This window comes from Drosophila teissieri, chromosome 3L, assembly GCF_016746235.2.
Source record: "Drosophila teissieri strain GT53w chromosome 3L, Prin_Dtei_1.1, whole genome shotgun sequence".
Taxonomy (NCBI): domain Eukaryota; kingdom Metazoa; phylum Arthropoda; class Insecta; order Diptera; family Drosophilidae; genus Drosophila; species Drosophila teissieri.
In genome coordinates this window covers 14,727,258-14,744,660 of record NC_053031.1, presented here as the reverse complement: position 1 = coordinate 14,744,660, position 17,403 = coordinate 14,727,258, and the positions used below count along the sequence as shown (strand labels likewise).

General features: G+C 39.4%; 3 protein-coding genes across 5 annotated transcripts; 1 reads left to right on the top strand and 2 right to left on the bottom strand.

Annotated features, from left to right (window-relative positions):
- Positions 1-228: 228 nt before the first annotated feature.
- On the bottom strand, positions 229-763 carry LOC122616700 (keratin-associated protein 5-1; the record flags this gene model as incomplete). The annotated part of the gene is made up of 1 exon (XM_043792244.1): positions 229-763. A coding segment is annotated over one exon (426 nt), but the record flags the coding sequence as incomplete, so codon positions are not given.
- A 5,295-nt stretch (positions 764-6,058) lies between these two features.
- LOC122616222 (COMM domain-containing protein 4) lies at positions 6,059-10,723 on the bottom strand. 3 transcript variants are annotated; one of them, XM_043791598.1, is made up of 4 exons: positions 10,617-10,723; positions 6,827-6,967; positions 6,543-6,774; positions 6,059-6,333 (listed from the first exon to the last, which is right to left on the bottom strand). In XM_043791598.1, exons 3-4 carry the CDS (start codon positions 6,700-6,702, stop codon positions 6,113-6,115), a joined length of 381 nt encoding a protein of 126 aa, XP_043647533.1. In that variant the 5' UTR covers positions 6,703-6,774; positions 6,827-6,967; positions 10,617-10,723; the 3' UTR covers positions 6,059-6,112. The 3 variants fall into 3 exon arrangements, with proteins under 3 accessions (XP_043647533.1, XP_043647532.1, XP_043647531.1); XM_043791597.1 differs by lacking the exon at positions 10,617-10,723 and adding an exon at positions 7,194-7,304; XM_043791596.1 differs by lacking the exon at positions 10,617-10,723 and adding an exon at positions 8,770-8,902 and having other exon boundaries at positions 6,065-6,333.
- On the top strand, positions 7,915-8,743 carry LOC122616224 (leucokinin). Its single transcript, XM_043791599.1, has one exon. It carries the CDS (start codon positions 8,126-8,128, stop codon positions 8,606-8,608), a length of 483 nt encoding a protein of 160 aa, XP_043647534.1. The 5' UTR covers positions 7,915-8,125; the 3' UTR covers positions 8,609-8,743.
- Positions 10,724-17,403: the final 6,680 nt, after the last annotated feature.

Below are 17,403 nucleotides of genomic sequence, written 5' to 3'. Positions count from 1 at the left end.
GGTAAGCATTAAATAATTTAAGCGAATAAGTAGTAAACGAATAAGTAATACTTACATGCATAAGGTGACAAAAATTAACCAATATTTTACATAAGGAAATAAACAGCTTTTAATTTTATTTGCCACTTCACAGTAAGTTACACAAATATATTTTTGTTAAAAATGACACGAAATAATTTATGAATAACACAAAATATTCCAAAGAAATGTTAAAAATAACGTATGCTATAATTTAAGTACACAATTTTTAATTTTATTTGAAATTTTTTACAAATGATTTGTTATTATGGTTACTTCCCACAATCTTTCACAACAACGCTCCACTATCCAGGTCTCATCAGCACTTGGATCGACAACAGGTCATGCAAGCACAACAGCAGGATCGGCCGAGATCGGGAGCTAGCCACGAGAACCAGGCAGGATCCAGACAGGACTCACACCACGGGCCGCAGCAGGTTTCGGGGAATATCCCACAGCAGGAGGACGAGCATTCGGCACAGCCACTCGAGCAGGACCCACATGGTCCGCAGCAGGATCCAGAATTGAAGCAGGATCCAGATATGCAGCAAGGTCCGGATTTGCAGTAGGATCCAGATTTGCAGTAGGATCCAGATTTGCAGTAGGATCCAGATTTGCAGCAGGGACTAGATTTGCAGCAGGGACTAGATTTGCAGCAAGGTCCGGATTTGCAGCAGGGTCTGGATTTGGAGCAGTATCCGGGAGTACAGCAAGGTGCGGGAGAGCAGAAGGTGCCAGGATTGCAGCGCGTTCCGGGCTTTCGACAAGATCTAGGAGCACCGGTCTTACAACGGGATCTGGAAACTGGAAGTCGACATCCAAACCGTTGAACTTGCATGCACATGGTCCACAGATATTTATGACTCGGTGGAAATGTAACAATAGTGGAGCTTACACACAATGCTTTTTTCAACAAGATACCCCCACGAAACTGTATATGTTCCTTTTATATATTCATCGCCGATGGTTCAGGCCTAAGTTAAGGTTAAATCGGGACATTTTTGGCAGATTATGAAGTTTATGACTTACATTGGATACTCAAACGAAAATAGATAGCTTCACGGGGCTTTCGGAACACTTTCGCAACGATAAGTTGATGGAGAGTTTATATAAACTACACACTTAGAAACACAATTAAAAAACACAAACAGAACGTAGAAAATAATATTTAATTTTCATTTAACCAAAGTCATTCAACTGATGATCATTACGAATCATTAATATTTTATAAATACTCGCATGATTTATGAAATTCTTCTTACTCCTAAAACGGGTTATTTCGTACTTTCGCCGCCTTTACAACCCTCGCCAATGGAAGACCACTTTAGTTAATGGTAAAGCGCATAAATGAAATCATAAATAAAAGTCGCAACTTTGATTTACTTGCGTTGACAACAGCACAACATTAAATTAAGTGCAGTAAACCGACCAAAAAAGCAAGCAGGATGAAGTCCAAGCTGGAGAAACCCAGTGGATAACCCCATGGTACCCTTCCCTTGGATCTAACGAAGCGTGAATTAATTGGGATGGGTAAGTGGAAATTGCGCATTAGCCTCGCCTGCCAGTGGATGCAACCAAAGCGAAAGCACACAGATACCCAGGATACGCAGGATACGCAGCATGCCAAAGACGACAGGGAACAGGACAAACAAGGATTCGAAACTAGCAATTGTAGCTGGAAATCGAATGTCTTACTGAAAGTGGCAGCTAATCAAATAGAACCAACTAATGAATCCACACGACAATTGGAACATTAGTTTGCCGCATTTCAGGAACTACACGGGACACCATTTGGGTATTAAAGAGGCATGTAATACTTATTAAATTTAAATACATACTAAAGCCCATAGGCCAAGCTTATATGTATATTTATTCATTTCAGTTTAAAGCACTAACAAGGTAAAAAAAATAATGCCTGTTGTTGGAACATTAAATTGGCATTCAGTGCGGCCCATAAACGTTGGCAATTAAAATCTTATTTTCGCTTATTACACTTTCGCAGGTGTGTGCCACCTCCCATCCAATCACTGCATCAAGCCAATAAACACGTCTAAAAATTTTAGCCAGAGAATTTGTCGCCTGGCTCGGGCCACCTGTTCCCCTTGAAAAAAATGTGTTTCTTTTCCGTTTTGGGTAATTGAATCATTTTAGCGCCATTTATTTTGTTCAGGATTGCGCAGGTTTTTGGGGAATGGAGGGAGTCGGGGTGGCTTTCAGTACGCGTGACATTTGTAAAACAATTTCTATTTCGAAAATGAAACAAGCGCGAGTGCTCGCTGTTGGGAGAAACATAAATAATAATGCGTTAAATTTATGCGCTGATTAATGCGCAGCAGTCAATCTCCACCAGCTTTTGGGCCAAAGGACCGAGGATTTCACCACCCACTTGGCCAAGTTCTCAGGTGTGACCAGTTCGGAGGTGTGGAAATCAAATCCCCAGTTCATATGAAAACTCTATGGGGCGCGTAAAAGTATTTATTTGAATGAATTAAAAACTGAGAGCATATTATTGTTAAAACAACATAACTTTTGATTTGTTGCATTTCGTAACTTTTTCAATGGTAATTAGGGACAAAAACAACACAATGTAATATAACAAACTGCAAAAATATATATAAATATTTATATTTTTAATTACGTGCTAGTTTAGTGGAAATCAACTTGGATCAATCAATAAAATATGACAACTAATTTACTCATAAGGACACTTTTTCAAGAACATGTCATCTTTGTTCATATTTAAGTGAAATTATCTAGTTGCTCATCTAAACTCTGTTTATATCATTTGTGGTTAGCGAAATGCCTGCTATTGCATTATTTTTCCACACAATGGGACCATAAACCAAATCCCATCGAATTAATTGAATGAGATCCACTCCCACCACCCAGCGTGCAACCCACTTTCCCTCAGTGCAAAATACGTGGGCATTTAGCGAAACGTTTATTTCATTATTACGCCTAGGGTAACCCGTCGAGGAAACACAGAAACCCAAAACACAGAAAGTCAAATTGAAAAAGTCAAAAAGTTGTATTCCCCCACCGTTTGCCGGCTGAGCGAAGGACATCCTTTGGGGTGGCGAATAGTGGTGGCCACCACCCGAAAAATCATCGCAGGGGTGCGACATCCCGCATCATCGACGAACTAAAAACCGGAACGGAAGCGGCAACCGAACAACAAGAAGGATTTCCGGCCTCCACCACCACCACCACCGAAAAAGCCGAAGGATAAAAGGCCAACACTTGTGTCCCCCTCCCAAACAAAGTCACCCCTCAAATCACATGCATAAGGTTTTTAAGTTTTGTGCTTTGTCATACAAGTGCGTGGAGGACGAGCTGCAGATACAGTTGTAAAGATATGGTAACAGGCGCGTAATGCGACAGCCCTTTGCAGGATGGCTGATGCCTGAAATGGTTGGGGAGCCTGGTTCCGGTCCGGATGGGTCGGTAGTTGGGTGGGTCGGTGGGTGGGGCTGACAGAACGGTACACATGTTTGGGCGTTGGCAGACGAAATCGGTTGTGGGTTGCGGTATGGTATCCCAGGTTGGCAGAACACTCTAGCAAGGGCCGATCTTAATTTAGTTCAAGTGCAGGTTAACTTTTATTTATTATTAATAGTAAATATAACTTGCAATAGGTAACTGGTAGCATATTAAACCACTTCGTTGAAAGCATTCAATACTCTTTTATGCAAAGTGATCTTCCAAATGGAAAAAAATATAATAAAATATATGGAGGATGGTTAATATACTTTTAAATAAAAATAAAGGAAGTACTCGAAAGAACTTGGCCATAGTTAATAAATTAATATAATAATTAAATATAACTTACTATATATAATATATTTATATTCCAAGGAATCTGGAAACTCCTCAAGCCACCCATCCCATGCACCTTACCACTCTTTTTGGCAGAAAGTTTCAGCTGCCCCATAAGCCCCCAATTACCTCACCTCCTTACCATATCACCATATTACGAGTATGTGAACCATTTCTGTTGACATTGCCGCCTTGTTTACACGAATTCTGCGCCATACAGTCGCACCGTCGAATGTTTAGATATCATTTTGCGCGAACGAAGGTCGCAAATGAGAATGAGGCACCGCCAACTAAATGCTGAGTAAATAGTTGCCGGGGTAATTGGGACAGAGCTACGAGGAACATTTATTTGCCATGCGATATGATTTTTGCACAATGCGGATGAGTAGGAGGGTCGGAAATCAATGCAGCAGTTCATTGAGACCTTGAGGAGAAATTTAATTAAGGAACAGGTGACAATGCCAATAGGGCGGTGCTGAGTTTCCTTCATTGGGCATCATAAATCAAAGTTCCGAGTGGAAAGAAATTCGGAAAGGAGAAGGAGGCGAAGTTGGAGCCCAACGGCGGCTGCAAGTGTCAGCAACATGTGGCCAAAAGCAGAAAAAATGCAGAAAAATAAAATGAAAAAATATGGAAAATAAACGAAAAATACAAAAAAGCAATGCGCAGTAATCAAAAAATGTCGCGGACTTTTCTTCGTCGTTTTTCGCTTTTGACATGGTCAAGTTTAATTGAAAAAATAATACAACAAAATTTGCCATAAAAATAAGGCAACTTTTAACCTCTGCAGCTGCTGCAAAAGCTCATAATTAGAAAATCCACTGAGGAAGCAAACGGCAAGCAAGTTAAATTAATTTATTCCTATTTTTTGTATACTTTTAATTGAAATTTTCTTCGTTTTTTACCACCTCCCCTTGTCCACTGCATATTATTTTAATAACCGGCAGCAGGGAGATGGCCAAAGGATGCGACGGTAATTGCCGTGGCCAAAGGATGATAAGCAAATGTGGTAACCTGAAGCTCGCTTACCTCTCGCTTCCCAACGAAAAGGGTTCTTTTTTCCGACCTTTTATTAACAAATTTTACTTTGCCCACGCCGCACGTTATGCTATAATTAATAATCAGGCTGCATGGGCACTAAAAATGCTGCAGGAAGTTGATTAAATTTGATACAGTTCATGGAGCGTTTGCAACGATATGAGTGTCGCTGTTTTGGGTTAAATATTGGCCGAAAAGGGTTAAATTTGTGGTTGGCTTTTGATGACATTAATGGCCGAGATTTCTCAATTTTTTTGGGTTCAGAAAAGAATGTTGCGGTAAAAGCCACCAGACTATAAAAATCTTATTTGATATTATATTGGATATTAAAATTCTTACTTACTTCCACGATATTACAAAAAAATTGTAAGACAAACGAACAATGTAGTCGAGTGCCGCTACTATTTGATACCGCTTACTTAGATTATGAAGCGTGAAAGCAAATAACACTAGACCCCTGAGAAGAGGCTGCACCCAAGACAGAATGAAAAATACGCCGTCGTTCCCGAGATCTCGACGTTCATACGGACATGGCCAGATCAACACGACTAACGATTCTGATTAAGATATAAATACTTTTCAAGCTCGCAAACCCTTCTTTATACCTTTTAAACACTTTACAACGAGTCTGGTATAAACATTTTCCCTACAAGTACCAGCTACTAAAATAGTTACATTAATTTTCTTAAGAGATACTGTAAGCACAAACTATCATACAAATATTAGAAAAACCCGTATTGTTGAAAAAACTTGTTTTTTATCTTAGTTTGCAACGAATATTAAATATTCTAGTGTCTGGCTATTAAATAATAGGGTAGAAAATCTATTTACAATAATATACAGTTCTCTCCCTAATAATGATAACAAATGATAAGCCTTTTGGCACTTTTCCAAACTCGTTTAATTAACCTCCTATGAATTCGCTTTTTCCGTAACGCTCAGCGAAATGAAAAGCTCGACACAAAATGGGTTCAGTTCCGGAGAATGGTTGGTGTCCCAACTAAATGACACAGCTTAAGGCGAAAATACCTCCACCTATCGGCAGCTATCCGAAAACCTAAAGAATGTATTTTCATGCTTAGTTTTTTAAGGTTTTTATTCGAATGCTTATGGTTTATCTGCTAGAGTCTAAATTGATCTTTTCGTATTGTTACTATATTGTTTAAAACATGTTTATATTTGTCAATGATAGAAATAATATTGTTATAATAAGTTTCTTTAAGGTTTAATATAAATATTTTTAGGAATCTGGTTTATTTTCATACTTTTGCATAACATCACGTGCCAGTTTCAGCTCCGCCAGCAGAGCCTTCATTTGGGCGCGATCTATGTTGAGAACATGGGTGGTATCCTGTGGCAGGCCATCGACCAGTTCCTGCGAGATCTTAAGTTCCAAGGTGGCGTAGTTTGGAGGCGTTTGTCCAGGCGTTGATATGTCACGGACGCTCTGCAGTTCGTTAACTAATGTAAATGAAGTATACAAATTTAAGAAAATTAAATTAAATTACGATTATGAAACTGGCTTTCAATTTGAATTGCTAATCATTTGTCTTGACATTCTCAGCAGTGCTATTCCAGAAATTAACCTTTAGGTTTTAAAGAACTGTTTTTTTTAAACTGGTAATTTCTAAAATTGAAAGCTGGACCCAATATTTTTAGACACCACTCACTTTTGAAAGCTTTGCTTATAAGTGTTTGCCGTATGGCGGCGGAATGCTTTTGGAGGACTCTGCACATGGCTGCGGCATGGTCCTTGGGCAGTCCCAGTTGTTGGATCTCCTCCCCAAAAATACTTTCGGTGCAGCTGAAGCGAGCTGCGCTGGTCAGCATAAAATTGATGCAAGCCACGGCGGTTTTACCCTCATTAGTTAAGGTGGACGTGAGCGTTTTTATTTTAGCCTCCTGAAAGTAAAGGCCTTTAATATTAAAGCATTACAAATAAATAGTTACAAACCTCAAATTCCTGTCCACAAATTCGTTGGGCCACTAAATCGCAAAGTTGTTCCAAGTTTTCAATGCTCAAGTTGGAGAGTGTGGATATGATCTCTGCCAGGACCCAATCGGGACAATCGCCTTCGCCGCAGAAGCGGAATTTCTGTAAAGGACAAACCAAAGGTTCGAGTGTGTTATTATTCACATTCAAGAAAAAGCAAATAATTAAAGTTATTTCTACATTTGGTCCAAGGGGCACACCCACAGCCAAGTTAACCCATCACGTTTTTGGGTAAATTAAAGACCAGAACACTTCAACAAGTGGGCTCGAACCAAATGAAGAGCTCTTAGGAACAACAGAAAGCCAGGGTCGTGGGAGCTCAAAATACCCTAGGAAACTGTATGCTCCATATGAAGTTCGACTAAATGCTTAGAAACTTGTACCAAATTGTAATTTAAATGTAATTAATAAGATACAAAAAGATGACCCATTTCTGTCTTAGAATAAAGGAAATTTAAAATAATATATCACAAATTATGATGGAAGTCTCTGAGAAAGTTTGAATAATATAATAGTAGCTTCAAGCTATGTTCCTCGAATTCCATAGAAAGGAACAGGCTGTCTAGACCAATTTGGGTCAAACATGAATTTCCTAATCATACCCTAGAAGGATAACATTTCATAGGGCCCAAGAACTCCCACGACAGCAACAAATTCGCGTCAAGGAAAAGAAAAGTGGACGATATTTGCATATGATTAATTTCATACGCTCGCCTGCTAATCAGCGAGCAATTTGCACAAGTGGCGAGCGGAGAAAAGGGGTTGCAATGTTTTGTGGGTCGGGCATTTCCCGGCTCCAAGTTCCCCCCCCCCCCCCCCCCCCCCCCCCGCCGCACTCGCACACACATATAAAAAAGGAGCGTTTGGGGAGCTCGTCTCAGTTTCAAGTGCACGTCACGTTTATCTCTGGGCAGGATTAATAAACTCGAGTTCGGAAGGGAAGAGCGAGTTAAACGAGTGAAAATTTATGACACTTGTTGCCATTGTCTGGAGGGAAAGCGGAAAAGTGTGTGGAAAACGTAGAGACGCTTATTAATACGCACTCGTATTTATTTAGCGACGTGTGTAACGGCTCAGAAAATGCGAACGACAAACGTTTTATAATTATTTTATGGACTTCAAAGTTGCTGGCTGGTTGGTGCTCGTGGTGGTGGTTTTGGTGGTGGGCCCACGGATCGAGTGGCTATATAAGCGGGGCACCAGGGCGCCAAACAACGCAGTTGGCCGAGAGGATTAAGACGGCTAAAACCGCTGGAGAAGATGGCAAACGTAGTTCTGTGTGTGGTGCTCCTGGCCTTTGGCCGTCAGATCTATGGAGCCAGCCTGGCGACGGCCCCGATTTCTGGACAGGATCCCGAGTTGGCCACCTGTGAGGTGCAGCTGTCCAAGTACCGCGGGTTCATACTGCAGGCAATCCTGAGCTTCGAGGATATCTGCGATGCGTACAACTCCAGACCCGGTGGCCAGGATGCGGACTCGGAGGCATGGCTCTTCCGGCACTACGCCCCACCACCCACATCCCAGCGGAGCGAGATCTGGGCCTTCTTCCGCCTGCTAATGGCCCAGTTCGGCGACGCCGAGTTCTCGCCCATCATCCGGGATGCGGTGATCGAAAGGTGCCGCATCAAGTCCCAGCTGCAGCGGGACGAGAAGCGCAACTCCGTGGTGCTGGGCAAGAAGCAGCGCTTCCACTCCTGGGGCGGCAAAAGGTCCCCGGAGCCACCGATCCTGCCGGACTACTAAATCCAGAGACTCCACTCCCAGCGTTTTCCCCTTCAAAGTGTATGAACAGCCAAAGTTGAAGTCCTCTAATTAATATCAGTGTCTAAATAAACCCGATGATTGCAAACCGTGAAGCGGCTAAATGGCTGTTTTAGTTAGTTTATTTAGTTAAAATGGCTCACCATTTTACTGCTGTCTGTATTTGTTGGGGATTTTCTAAGCTAAATATTTAGTTTTTGCTTGCTGAAGCTGTCGACCACTATTGTTATTGTAATCGGAGGGCGTTATTGGTCCACAGCTATCGGCGACTATCGATATTCAACTTTAGGAGGCGTTATTTTCCAGGGCTGCAATCACAGTTTTGTTATTATTTAAATTTAATTTTCAAAATAAATTTGAAAAATTATTATAAGAGAAAACATTTTAAAGGCTTCACTTAGGGAAGCGCTGCCAGATGGCTCATAATACTAGAGCTTACATTTTACATGTATAGTTTGAATCTTGCTTTTCGTATGGGCGCCAAAATGAAGAGAATTTGAATTTCCTTAGAAGTTTTCATGGATCGTTGAACAATGCAAAGTTATATATTCAGCTTTTAGATTTATTTGATTATAAAATGTATATATATATACTACTTAATTAGTTTCGAGAAAAATAATTTTGTTTTTTTAACTATATTATTGTTTTACATTTTACTTTTTTGGTAAGTATTAAATCCTAATGATAAAATAACATTTGTGCAGTGTTATTCCTTCTTCCGTTTCCTTTAAATGGAATGCCATAATGACTCCATGTTTTGTTTATGCCAACACTTTGTCTGTCATTGTCCACTATCTAAGCAAATGCTTGGCGCTTATCAGGCCATCGGGATCTGAACGCCCACCCAAACACACCCCTTTGAACCCACATGGAACCCACCTGCACCGCCCTATCGCCACAATTGAAATCTTGCCGATCCCGACAGTTTTTGGAGCAACATTCGAGGCCTTCGAGTAGGCAGAGTCCGGCGGGGATTGTAATCCCAGATTGGAGGTGGGCACAACAAACCCATAAACCTTGTCTATTTATACAAACTAGGCGCAAAAGAGGGGTGTGTGTTCGTGCAGGCGGCAATAATTATAATTATCTCATCTGTCTCGGTGCTCTGGGCCTTTTCGCCAGAGCTGGACACGCTGAAAACAAATGTTAACTAATCGCACCCGGCATGCCCAGAAATCTAAATTCGAAATCGTTAAATTGACTGATAGTGGTCATATATAGTATGACCGGGAATCCACATCCAATCCACAACGTGAGCGACTTTTTCCAGCCTGTTTGACAGCGGCGCCAACGCCAGACTTAAATCCCGATTAGGGTCTGGAAACCTGGTCTCAACAAGTCTTGGCGATTTTGCTGTGCTAACGCGATTATGGGCTCTGATTAGGTGGGCGTGATCGGCTGTAGTTCAATAACAAAATCCGGAAGGCAAAGTACCATCTAAAAATATACCCCTGGATTCTGTGAGGCCTTGGCACATCTATTTAAAACCCTCGATCGGTGACCTGCTAACCCCCCAAGCGGAACTAGGTCTGATCCCTCAATCGATCAGTTTATCAGTTAATCAGTAGATCAGTCGATCAGCAGGTGCTATAGGTATGCGACTTAGTCCATGCCAAAATTAAGACGTAGTCCCAAAGTTTATTACGTGGGTTATCTCATAATTGTTTATGTTTAGCTGCTCACTTCTGGCATATTTTATTAATATAATATTTAATATTCACCACCAACATAAATTGCCAAAGTGTATTAGCAAAAGCCAAAACACCAAAAGTGCGAGTAAATACCAATTTAATTGTTATACTAAGTACAAATTTTAAATCTTTTATAGCAATTTATGTATGGTAGTAAAAAACTAACAAACAAAACAACTAGAATTATTCGCAACCAAAAATACAAAATCACCACCGAGCCCAAGCCGGACTTTCCCCACTTATGTGCCCTGGCTTTATATGCATTATTCATGCTTGTTAAATTTATTAATTGACCTTACCCCTGAGCTCACACCTCTGCACCTCCCATTTGCACCATCTTGCTCCAAAACGCCGAAGAAACTAGGCCATCACAACATATAGAGCTGATAACAGACTGTCGGGCTGATTAAACCTTGTCCGGTGATTCTCGAGGAGAAACAACGAAAAGTAGAAAGAAAAAGAATATTTTAATTTAGTCATTGAACTTAACATTGAAGACAAGAAGTGGGAGTGAGACGGAGGACTTTTATTTGCTATTTTAGTCGGTCGCACCATTGGGTGGCAACAACAATTTAATCTCCCGTCATAGCGCCACAAAGCAAATTTGTTCTTAACCAACGCCCGATCATAAAAGTATTGAAAAATAAAGAAACCGTTAAATTAAATTACAGGCTCAATGATTTCCATATACTTGTACACAAAGATAAAATAGGATAATTATCTTTAGCAGAAAATTAGCATATGCGAAATAACCAGGTATTCGAAGAAGTACATTTTGAAATATAATTTAATTAAATAAGAACAAAATAAATCAAATTGCACAGTATTAGTTTCGTCAAAAAGCATATCCTCTTTATCAAATTTATTTATGTATTTACAAAGAGTTTTATCAATATAAGAGGATAATTGTAAAGCTTTTTCATTCTGTGCCCAGGTGTCTTTTCACAAAAATCTGTGTGGGCGCAAAAATATATCTTCAGCCAACAGCAAACGTTGTGGAAAATCAACTAAGTGGAAATTTTATTTTTAGGTTGTTTTTGATTAATTTACAATCCGCCTGATTAGTGGGCGTTAACTGATCAGATAAGGTTTGCAACCATTATCGCCGGAAATATTTGCTTCACTTTTTTTCCTTTTTGCCAATGCTCGTATGACTTTTCAGACAATCAGTATATAAACTCATATCCTATCCATTTCAAACCATAAATTACTCTATTCGTTAAAAGTCACGATTAAATACACGTGCTTGCTGTAAAACTAAAAAAGGATTCCACATAATAAGCTAATTTGATTGACGTCAAATACTACAATACGTGAATTTTACTATTACAACATTCAGCAATAAAAAATGTGTAAAAGGTTAGCCGATAAACCTATTGAACTATTCTGATCTCTGGGTTGGGGTGGAAAATTTTCAGAGGCATTTTCCTGTTGATTATTTTGATGCGAAATTTTTTTATTTTACAATCGTGTTCGCGTTGCAGTAAGTCTTTTGTAATTTATATTTAAACATGAGTGTATAAAATTATACAAATATATGTAAGGTATATTAATGATTATCTGTGCTTAATACTCTTTGAAAAGGCATTTCAAATAAATTAAATGCATACAAAATTAACCTATACAATGATTGTTTGTAAAATACATTTTTGTAATTATATATTATATATAAATGGAATAGAAATATATTTTGCGGATCAATAACAAATCTCGAACTATTATTTCAGAACCCTTTAAATATACATTTCTTAACATATTTAAATGCACATAAGGAACATTATTTACAATATTGTGCTTATACTGAACTTCGATCTTTTGTTAAGGTATTCGAACAATCGCCATTGTCCAGGTAACCTTGCATTCCTACATTTTTTATTATTTTTTTATATGCATTCACTGATAAGCCAAAAGGTGACACATTTGAGACCTACGCGTCGCTTTAAATATAACAAGTTAACAAATATTTGACTGATCAGCCTACAAGGGAGTAACTTCAGTAAATATATTGAAGGATATTGTGAAAAATGGAAACAAGAAATATCAGATTAATATCTGTGCTCTAAGAAACCTGATACGGAACTTGGAACCTGGAAACGAACAATAAAAGCAAAACAAACACTTGTTGTGAGCTTGTGCGAATTCTCAATCCAAGAAGTTTCACATTGGGTTCAATGACCAGCTATACAAACTACTCCCTAGAAAATAAGATAGAATAATAAATAATGGAAAACCATCAGACATTATTCAAGACTGCAGACTGACCTCACTGAAAATGGAAGGTTAATTGAATCAAAATTGGTGCCAAAATCTAAAGTGCGCATCGCTTGGCTACGCGAAAATTTCTCTAGACCCAGAAACAGATTTTGGTCTGAGAAATTTTGCATTGCATCCACTGACTCATAGAACGGCCATGTAAACTGTAAACTCGTCTACGCGTTTCTAGTTGTATCTACAGGCAGCACTGCATCTGTATCTGAATCTGTGCGCACACATGCCCATCTACAGATACATTTGAATCTGGCCAGTGCAACGCACGCATTTAACATTGAATGCTATGTTTGTGCATATTTTTCTGCCTGACTTTTTTCTCTCTCACTTTTATTTTAATGTCGCATAAACCGGAACCATTAATAAACATTTTAGTGCAAATTTGCGGGATGGGGAAATAATGTTCATCGGTTTATGCCGTTGTCGCTGATCGCGAAGAAAGGCGGAATTGCTTATATGTAGGTTGGCATTGCCAATTTCTACTCACTGTTTGGTTCCGTGAGCCGGAAAATGTTTATTTTTAACAGAAAATGTGGCTAAACCTGTTAGAAGTAAAACAATTAACTAAAAATAACTTTTTGTTTTGAAATTATTAATTTGCATAAGAAGTGTATTTGTTGAAAAGTAATTTAAGTCAATTAAGATCACGCCACTTTTCTGTGTTCGTTAATATAAATGTTTCTTTAATTGCTTATCAGGTAGCAACCCAAAAAGGTAAACTCAGATATTATGCAAAATTATTTTATCAGCTTGAGATTCAATAACACAATTCGGAACCCGTCAATTAGCTCTCTTCTTTTTGTTTGTTTTACTTTGCAAAAATGTTTATTAAATTAGGCAGGTGTTCGTTTTGGTTAATATCAAGATTTCATTGCAATTATAAAGGCGTTGATAGAAACAAGGATCAAAAAATTGAAATATGTTCAGATCATTTTTTAAGGACTTAATATTTGTACATTCATTCTAGCGATTGTTAAGGAATTTTATGAAATGTATTTAATAAAAGATATGACTTTTTCTCCGTAGAGAAATAATTGTGTTTTGTTTGTTGAAACCTTCTTCCAATTGTTAATAAAATGCCTATAATCAAGCTGTCGCCTGCCAATTACTTCATCAAACGGAAGGTATTACAAAACGCCATTGACTTGGAGGCAACTTACTTGCAATTCAAATACATTAGCCACAGTAAACACTCGGCTGGCCAAACTCTCGACTCTGCTTCGACAGGTGTGTTGATAAGTGGCACCTTCTGTTTGTTTGGCGATTAACAGGGCTATAATGAAGAGGTTTCGTCTGCCTATTTTTAGGGTGTTTGGGGAGTTCTTCACTACGACTACTAACCCACTACTAACATGCGATATCAGACGGTGTGGCGTTAGCACCTCCTGTCTGGCCAGATAATTGTACTATATACATACATATACATATGTATATGTAGATACCGTAGTGTATAGTGCCGGGCCCGTCTGGCGATGTCAATGGAACTATCGCCATCCGATTACGAGTATCTGAGGCAGCCGGCGAAAACGTGATCAGTTGTGGTCGAGTTCAGATTCAGATGCGGCTGCGGCTGCTGTTTGCGTGAAAGCTTTGGCTTTCTATATATACGCGCGTGTATATATTTGCATAATAAATCGCATAATTAAGTTTGTTTTAATGCTGATCGTCGAGTATCGATTGCAGTAGTTGCAATGGAAAATTACGCGATCGCAGTGACAGCAAAACACGCAACAAAACGCAGCTTGCGATCTCAGATTGCCTATGACCCCGTACAGAAATTGAAAAGGATCATCGGTTGAAATGCCAATTCCTTGCTTTATTTATAGAGCAGACATTCTGCGACTTTTCAATTTCCGCAGCGGAAGAAGCCGCTTTTCTTAATCAGAAGGTGTTTGCCAAAAAATAAATGCCAAGAGATTGTAACACTTAAAAGTACGAGTATGTTGAATTTGTTGTTGAAAATCATTAAATATTAATGACAAATATTACTACTCCAATTTAAATTGATTTAAATTCCGATTTAAAACTGCAATCAGGGGACTCGTTTCAAGAAGAATCGAAAACCAATCTATGTGGTCTTTCAGCAGACTGGTATGTGGCGTAGTATAAATCTATATGGTCTATCAGTGGACTCATATTTCATAGGAAAAGTATTCATCTTGGCCTGTTTAATACAAAGAGTTCCAAGGAATTCGCAGCCGTGGTTAATTTTGATTTATGAGAACGCAGCGAAAAGTAAACAAATCAGAGTAGTGGGCATCGCACTACGAGTGGTGTATAGCCAAATACACTCGTACACCGCAGCCTCTGGCTTCTTTCTTTCTTTTGGCGATCACGCTTTGATCAGGTGATCTAGGTCAGTTACGGCATGCTGATCGCAGATCGCAGAACGCTGATCACTCTGCGGCGGTCTGTCCTCTGTCGCGTTCCGAAAATAAACCAGTTCTAAATTTATGATTTAAGTTTATGCTGCGCAGTTTATCAGCACTTTCGGGTGCTGATCTCTCCCTGATGGTCCTCACTTTTGTCTGCATTGATAAGGCGAAAAAGCATCGTATAAGTCGCGCGCCTTCAATCTAAATTTAAATCACCGCTAGAGGGATTTTGAAACTATGCGGTATTCCGTAGAACATGCTATCAGGTCTACGAAGAAAACTGATAACCAACCAGGCGGTGATGGCTAATAATATGGTTCGACTGATATGGATTGTCGACCAGTTTCATCAGCCGTTTTGCACGTTTTTTAGCGGTGGGTCCCACGACGCGTGTCTCTATGTTTAATTAATAATTATGCTTTGAGTCAGTCCGAGTTGCCTGACTTAATTTTTTTTTGTTGGCGAATTGTCTAGACATTGGGTACCTTTCCACTTTGGGGCCAAATTCACAGGCGAGCGACTTGTATGTTTTCTTTTGGCTCAGGCTCACGCAGCTAGTGAATGATTTGGCATGCTGGAAATAAACAGAAATTCCGCTTCTTATTGAAGCGTTTAAACATTAAATGTGTGTGGAAATTTTCAAAATTGTAGGTAGTTTTATAGTTTTTATCATTTCGTTTATACTTTTCTGCCCATAAAGAAATAGATTGGCAAGTTCATAACAAGAATTTAATTTTTGGGATAAATGGTTAAATATAAGAAATCGTAATTATTATTAAAATCATTATAATTAATATAACAAATCGAGTCAGCAGCCACACCCTAAACGAGTGAAAAATGGAAAGTCGCCCGCATAAATTAAAAAGGTTAAATGGTCCCCAACGACATCCGCTGAAACCAAAGAAACTATAAATGCAACCGCATCCCCAAGATGCATGCATGAGAAAATATGAAAATCTGCACAGAAATAGACAAGATATATTTACGTAAAAAACGTGTGCCACTAAATTTGCCAGCGGGTGCAAACAAGGGAGGGGGTAAAATGCAATTTCAAGTGCAACCGAAGAGAGAAATCTTACTGAATAATATCGTAAAAGAGCAAAAAAGAGAGAAGTGTAATTAGGAAGCCTGAGTGCACCCTGAAAAAAGGAATGCAGGCATTCCTGACTACAAGGACGTAGGAAAGGGGGGCAATGATATGACTCCAGTTTTCACCAATCTAAGCCTAAAGCACTACTATTGTGATGAACATTGGTTTTAAATTCCCAGTCTCCAAAGTGCATGCTACGCCCCTGGGGCATCGCATCTGGTCTATGCCGACGAAATGACCGGCAAACTGCGACGAGGCACTCAAGTAACCACTTCTGTGTGCACGCAGGGATCTCTCGAAACCGGCTTTCAACTAGGCAAGCAACTTAGCCGGCCGGCTCGTTTGCCCCAACCCCTTTCGAAACCCCTTTGTCCACAGAAAGCCCCTTCTTCAGAGCGGTTCAATGGGATGCTGCGTTGGCAGTCGAAGAAGAAATGAAGAAAGTGCGCATTCAAAGTACCTCTACCTTTTCACTTAACAGTCGTTGAGGCTGTCGAAACACAACAGCGTAAACTCTTCAGCGAGTTGCATTATCATGGGCTTCGAGATGAGATTTCAAATCACGCATTACGAAAGCATTTCTCTGATCGAAAACGAAAAAGACTCGAATGTCCATGCAGCAAGCCACCATGAGTGAATGTGTCCCAAGCACGCACACCAAAAATAGAGCATAGATAAAACTCAGAGACACATACTCGCATATCGTATGCAGTCTCTATATAGAGGAGGCCCAACCACAATTTCGAGTTCCGAATAGTCGAGCCAGAAACTGCATTTCTGAGCAGACCCGGCTGCATTCAGCGGTTTCCGCTTGTCTGGGACAGTTTTGATGTGGGTACGACAGATATCATGTGGGTCGAAACTGGCCTGAGCTCTACATGCATAGATTGGAAAAGAAAAAGCGACGAGGAAAATCGATTTAAATGCTTCATTAGTTGGGTCTTTGAAATTTTGAGCCTCTTATGCAGGTTTAGGTGTGGATTTCCAATTTAATAATGACTTTACGCACGGTTTTTATGGGATTGATGGGGAATTTTAAGCTATGATCACTAATGACTTGGACTCGTTTTTAAATAAGAATGCATTTGTAATCAGCTGATATCTTATCAAAGCAAATTAAATATTAAAAAAGAAGAATAAAAGGGGTTACTTTTTAAGACATACACATCTGTGGGGTTTTATAGTATTTATTAGTTTGAAAGGTATTTTTTATTGCTATTGCTTCTACTAATATCAATCGAATTCGATGCCTTTTTAATAAATTTTCCACTAAAAAAAGGCTAAAAGTGTCTCTTGCATAAGGTATACTCTTGGAAGGTCTAATTGATTTACAGATGTCAGGGGAGCACCCTT